The following is a 7,176-nucleotide window of genomic DNA, read 5'->3' on the forward strand; positions in this document are numbered from 1 at the left end:
GGATTCTGGGAATCAAAGGATGCCGCCATGGTAATTTGTATCATACGTCATCAAAAAGTCATAAATTAAGAGTGTTAATGGGTAATTAAATAGTTTATTACAGTCAATCGTAATTGATAATGTCGTAAATCAAGTGTGTAATTGTTAAAAATTGCCATAATAATGTGGGTTGGCGGAGGGTAGTTGGTCAGCTGAGTCGTCGTTTGTGTGACGTATGCAGTAACGCGTGCCCCTCGAGCAACAGCATCACAGTTGTTACGTCATATAATCGCTCTTAAGGTCGATACGTTACATGTGGTAATGTTAAAGACTCTGCCCCTATCTACACCCTCCCCCGATAGTTGTACGTTAAACGGTCGCGCGATATATTGCGTATCGCTGTCCGTCGACGTGTCATCGTTGACGGAATATAAGCCATTGGTCGTGTAACCGCCCTAAGTGGAGGTGTGAATCACAACGTTTGCTGCCGCACGCTACCGCCGATACTACAGCGGTCGCCTTAGCAGGATAATAATACGACTCACGCCTGTCGGGGTTGTGGTAAGCTTATCCCTAAGGTATGCGCTGTATCGACTATAATACATCAAAATTAATCGTACAGTATCGCCAATTATTTTCATTTTAGATATAAATTGTACATAAAATGTTGATGTCGGCTAATCTTTTAAAAAACTGAATATATTTTTATCAATTACATCGGATGTTAATTGTTAATATACGAGTTAATGAGCTGCTTTTGGCCATTGTTCGTATAGTGAAAAGTAAATCAGTATTTTTTTGTCAACATTATATAATAATAATAATGACTGTTGCAGTTTTCTTATTGTAAGATGTTTAGCAAAAAAAATTTTTAAATAAATACATTTTATTAAAAAAAAACTACTAATTAGAAAATAAATAATAAATTTATTTATAAATTTTGACTATAGGTATTAGGCAGCTACAATAATATAATGAAACAGAAAGGGATCTCGGGGTATGCATGCCTACAGAAGATCGTTTGACATATTCTTTTTTCTGTACCTAAATGTAATACCAACTACCTAAAAAATCAGCCATTTTATAGAATGATGAATATTGCTAATAAGGACCCATCAGCTTTATTATATTATTAATTGTTGTATTTTTGTATTTTATATTATTATTGTACATATAATTTAAGTTTATTATACTGAAATTGGGCATGTCCCGTATTGTGAATATAAATAAATAAATATATATGAGTATAGGTGAAATACCAACGAAAGGTTACTATTTGGCTCCCCCACAAAAATGTATACACGATTTTATATGAGTCGTGAGTATTGTATTCTTTTACGTTGTCAATTCGTTTAGTTTACTTCCGGTGACCTATCTCACTTTAATTGTTAATTACTAAAAATCCTTCGGTAAAGGGTTTATTATAGATATAAATAAATAACACTTACGTCTAATTATCATAATAAGACAGATATTCTGTTGAGATAAATTATGTAGTTGATGTCATAATTATCGATATGTATGTATAATTTAATAATTTATAAAATCAATAAAGAAATTATAAACAACATAACTGTCCTGTGCAATAAACTATTTCCAAGTGGCCTACGTCTTTTCAGTCGTTCAAAGAGTGATCTAGAGTAGATGTGAGCTCAAGTTCGATTCTTTGCACAATAGATTATACTAGTGTCTAATAATCCGATGGCCAGCACTGTGGCTGAGATCATACTGGCTGGTCGACCAGTGTAGAGAAACTTTCTAATTGCTTAGGTGATTAGTATAATATTTCGACTATGATTTATTTGTATTTCGTACCTGGTTGTACCAACATGAAATCTCAAATAATATCTTTATCTTTATGCAAAGACCCTTATGATATATGGCCTACTTCTTTTCAATCACCTGAAAGACAACCTAGGTTTGAGGCGACTGTACTATAGATTTATGCACAATAAGTTATATTAGTGGGTGGGCCGCCCTGAAGCAATACCTCGCGGTAGTTCCAGGGCGATCCACAGCATGCCAGCGGTGGAAAAAAAAAAAAAAAGTTATATTAGTGTCCTACATTCCGATGGCCCACACTATGGTTGAGATCAGACTGGCTAGTCGACAAGTGTAGAGACACTTGAGAGAACGCTTATAATTAATTGGAATCTTGATTATGATTTTATCGTGCTAGTACTCTGTTCAGATAGGTTTGGACACTTCAATAAGTAATAGAACATAATGCAATCTAATCATGTATTTTTTGAAGTGTGTATATATATAAAAAATAAATACTAATATTTTATGTGTTGGAATATTTGTTTCACCAAAAGCATTCACCGAAAATAAGATGTTTAATATTTAAATCCCAGCGATTAGGATTGCAATATAAAAACGGTGTAGATTTGATATAGAATTGTAACCAAGAGCGAACCATACACTCATGCAGATTCCATTTGTGTATGTTGATTGAGAACTCCAGAGAGACACGTAATCGTAGTTGTTTGAAAGTGAGAGTGAGCGCTGGAGAGCCCAAAAAATCATCGTCACTGGTGAGCGAGATGGAGGGTACTTAAGAACTGTCAAATTTTGGGAAAAATTGCCTTTTTATAGCCCGCAAAACTGGTTTGGCGATCTCTGGTGAGATTCTTGAAATATTTTTTGTTGTATTTGATTGGTTAATATGATAAAATCTTTTACGTGGGCGTTTTATGGAATGCATAAGAAGGTGGTTGAATCTTGTGTAAGGGTATTATTTTTTATTCATCTTATCCACGAGTAACACTGATTTGGTGATATATTTTTATTAAATATATGTTTTATTTATTAAATTTATTAAAATGTGATACTACACACCATATTTGCAAAGCAGCCGCGCCGACGTGCGACCACTGTTCGGATCGACCGAGAGAGGCTGACAGTGCTCTGCACGCCCTCTTTTGGTGCGAGGCGTGAGCCCAGGTGAGGGACATTTGGAGTCCCGACTAGGGTCCACGCTCCAAGTCGGGTCCATAGTGGACCTGATCTTGAGGAGCTGGTAGGTGTGGAGGCTCGTTCAGACATTGGCCGAATCCGTCTTGAAAAAGAAGGAGGAAGCGGAACGCCTGAGACAGTGGCAGCCAAGCCGTCTGGCACAGGAGGACCTGAGGCGCTGGTTTGGGCCTGTGCCTTAGGTTCTTGTTTTTGTGTTATTTGTATTCTGTGAGTTATTTTGATAACCCTTCCTAACGGTTCTCACTCTAGGATCCGGCTAACGGGAGGGGGCCACACCACGTTGCGTATCATCTCTTGATTAATTTCGGGCTGATTCACAATGTGGTGGTGTGAATTATAAAGACGGCGTGGACGGCCCTGAAGTAATGCCTAATGGTAGTTTCAGGGCGGCCCACAGTAATGTCGATCGTGAAAAAAAAGGTTGATTTTTATCTATTATATTTTTGTAGTCTAAAAAAATTATTCAAGTATATTTTTTACATAATACTAAAAAATATTTTGTTGATTTAGTTTTGTGATAATTTAATAACATAACTTTGAAAATATCTTGTAAATTCAGTTATGAAAATAGTCTTGTAGAGAATAAATTTTAGTATACAGTCAAAAAGAGCTTGTGTGAATTAATAATAAACATTTTATTTTTTTCAATATTCTTTATTAATATATTTTTAAGTTAAAAAAAATGTTAGCATTTTAATGATAGCTATTTTAAAAAACTATGTAATTATATTGTAAATAAAATTTTATAATTCAAAATGGCAATGGTAAAAAAAAAAATTCACTCACAGCACAGAATTAATTATTTTTCATTCTTCTTTTTTATTTTCATAGCCATTAAGTGTTATTTTATATTCATCTACTACTTTAGTAATGAGCATGTTCAATGCTTCAATTAGTTCCTTATTATTGTTTTCAATTTTAGTAGGAGGATAATAATCTTTTTTTAATTTTTTACTTAAAACGGATTCGTATGTTTCCCAATTATTTCCTCCTATAGGTAAAGGAATAAAAGGTACTTCAGCAGAATATTTTAACAAATTTTCACCTTTGAAATAATTATCTATGATATTTATAATTTCACTGAAAACATGGTGTATGATTTCAAAATGTGGAACAGAATATGGTTCTTTTGGAGAATTTTTAAAATTCTCTAAAACATTTCTGATGTTTTCAAGAACTTCATTTTCTAAATAAATAAATTTAAAATAATTACTTATAGTATATACCGCGGTATTAAATTTTGCAAATGGTTTACAATTAATATTTGGTTTAATTGCCATACTACCATATTGTGCCAATAGATACACATATTTTAAAGATCGGTACACCATGGCGTCTTTATAGTAAGGGTAAAACCAAATGTTTGTTTCATTTTCTGTTTCAATCAAAAATTTAATACTTAAAATTGTAAAAAAAGGAATACCAACTACATTGCTATCTTTCCAGTCGCTTGATCNTACCAACTACATTGCTATCTTTCCAGTCGCTTGATCGAGGTAGTTTTACTTCTTCGTTTTCCAAATATTTTATGTTTTCAAATAATGAATCATCTAATTGAATTTGATCAATGTAGAAACATAGTAAAAAAATTGTCGACAAAAATAAATTTGAAATTTTTAACATCATATCGATATTTGTGAATTACAGGTTTAAAGTTTTTGACTACTTTGATTAGACTAAAAATGTTAAAAAAAAATTTAATGAAATATTTTCTACTTTATATTATTGACATTATTATAATTATTATTATATATTATAATTATTATTGACACAAATATAGTTTTATTTATCTAACTGAATGAGTATTTTTGATTTCAATCTATTAATTAATGTCAATACAAAAAATATTACATTTTTTTTTCATATTTTTGGTAAAAAAATTGCTATTTAATGTTATTAAAACTATTAACTATGTACACTTTTAACTGAGTTCTAAAATTATGAATAGAGTTTAACTTTTAAAATATGAAGAACTTTTTTCATTTGAAATATTTTTTAGTTGATTGGAAAATGTTTATGATCCCTTAAATAACTGACTAATAGAAATTGAAAATTAAAATTTGAAAAGCTATAACAGGATTTTTTTATTTATGTTTAAGGAACTTTTGTTGTATTAATTTTGAACTGTTTTTATAAATTTTTTTGTAACTATCGAGTAATAACTTTTTTTTATGAAATGTCACGAGGTCTAGTTTTACTTACGAAAATGAATAATAAATCAAGTAAAAACATATAATTTTCAATTCTAATTTCTTGAAAATTAAATCATGAAAAACAATTTTTTGGTTAAACATTTTACTTCTTCTAATTTATTACATCATCAAAATTATTTTTTTGAACATTCTACATCAAGGTCTAATGGTTGAGTCTATAGTATAAAGTCAATATTAATATTAAAATTAAAGAATATCTATCTAAAATTTTATTTTTTTTTTGTTTTGAGTTTCAATTATAAATACTAGTATTTGAACTATTCATATTAAAACAATACTGAAAAGAAAAAATTATCGAGTCCAGCTCGTTTGTAAAATTTGTTATTATAGCCCAACCGAATATAATACGATAATATCCTTATTGCTTATAACTGACGACGCGCCGTACATAAACACAAATTCTTCTCGTATTCTTTAATCTTTTTACACAAAAAAGATTCATCTTACTTGTTTAACATATAACTTACATGGTCTAGCCAAAGAATATTGTTTTGAATTAGAAAACGTCAACAATTTAGTGGCTAATATAAGGAACATATATCGTAAATACCCACACCGACTAAAATTTTTTAAATCTGAAGCCCCTAATATACAATTACCTCCAGCACCCATCATTACACAATAGGGAACTTGGTTAACAACTGCGTTATGCTACTGTACATATTTTGAAATTTTAAAACGGACAATTGAATTATTTGATGAAAATAATCCTGTAGCTATAATAAAATTTTAAATATTTCTTGCTCTTTCAAAATGTTCATTTTAAATTTTTACTATAAGCGTTAGGATGGGTATGAGGGGGCTATGTACCTCGCCAATTTTACAAATTAGCCTTCCAACAATTTAGCAAAATTACATGCATTTTTAAATAAAAACTATTTTTTGGAATGCCTATTACAGTGTGAGGTGTTTATTTGTAGAAGCAAATAAAGAGAAATAAGAGGGATAAGAAAAATAGGTACACCTGTTTAATGCATAAACAAATACGAAAAATAATTATAGTTCTGCAAATAAAAACCTAAAAACGGTAAAGGGAACTTACGTGCAATACAATAATAATACATTAACAATGTTAATCTTATAATCTGTTAAATATGACAAAATGAAAATAAACTTAAACCTTATTTGATGACGGCTTTAGGAGATCAGGAGAGTGGCTGAATATTTATTGGTCGAATATTTATACTGTCATAAAATTGTGTTGTGATTATTCATGTTATCGTTGTGTTACATCGAGTTGTTGTCGGTCTTCTCTCTATGTCTGCATTGTCATCGCCATTTTAACGCTTCTTTTGCTATAAGCTCTATGGCGCTTGCGAGTCAGTAGTTTTGTTTTCGCTGTAAAAGTAAAATATCATCTTTGCGATTGTCGCACCTTGTGCGTTCAGTTTATCGACTTTGGGTCTATATATTTTCTGAGATACATCACAGTACCATTCACAGAATATTGTACACGTTGGTCAGCTACTTGCATTCGACTTCAATTGATCCTTTCAATATACAACATTATCATCAGCCGTTTCATTTAGCCGATAAGTATAATGCTTGTTCATCTATCTTTCTAAGACTTGATAACTTGTATAATTTATTATTTGTTTATATCAGCGCCTTTGTGGCATTATTAAACTCTGCTTTCTTTTTTTACTAACTTTTGTTTAACTTCTAGTGGAAGCAAGTCTTCTTATGTGTAATTGTTATTTAAATGTCTTGTAGTATGTTTAGTATACGCTTATTAAGGGAAAAAAGTCAAAAAAAATTTGTGTTGGGTGGGGGGTGGGGGGAAAAAAAATTAGCACCTGGGCGCCAAATTTCTAAATACGTCTCTGCAAATAATATACACTATGAAGCAATATGTAATAAACCAAAAATAAAAATAAAGAACATTAAAATAAAAAGAATAAATAGATAAAAATAAATAAATATGAATATAAATATATATATAAAAAAAAAGGTGATGGGAGAATGGATTAGAATAGAAGTATAAATATATGTCAGAATAATAGAA

General features: G+C 30.7%; 1 protein-coding gene across 4 annotated transcripts in view; it reads right to left on the minus strand.

Annotated features, from left to right (window-relative positions):
* Nucleotides 1-6,841, minus strand: part of LOC126899209 (uncharacterized) — a 38,841-nt gene extending 32,000 nt beyond the window's left edge. The window contains exons 1-3 of one of the 4 annotated variants that reach the window (XR_007702522.1): nt 6,292-6,841; nt 4,423-4,634; nt 3,605-4,144 (exon numbers count right to left, since the gene is read on the minus strand). Coding sequence is in view for 2 of the 4 variants with exons in the window: in XM_050673828.1 (XP_050529785.1) it covers nt 3,765-4,144; nt 4,419-4,584 (546 nt within the window). In the remaining 2 variants the exon portion in view is untranslated. Of the gene's footprint in view, nt 1-3,604; nt 4,145-4,418; nt 4,635-6,291 lie in introns of those variants that run through there. The other 3 variants (XM_050673828.1, XM_050673820.1, XM_050673811.1) reach the window with 3 other exon arrangements.
* Nucleotides 6,842-7,176: the final 335 nt, after the last annotated feature.

This window comes from Daktulosphaira vitifoliae, unplaced genomic scaffold (genome assembly GCF_025091365.1).
Source record: "Daktulosphaira vitifoliae isolate Bord-2020 unplaced genomic scaffold, ASM2509136v1 Scaffold_1, whole genome shotgun sequence".
Lineage (NCBI taxonomy): Eukaryota > Metazoa > Arthropoda > Insecta > Hemiptera > Phylloxeridae > Daktulosphaira > Daktulosphaira vitifoliae.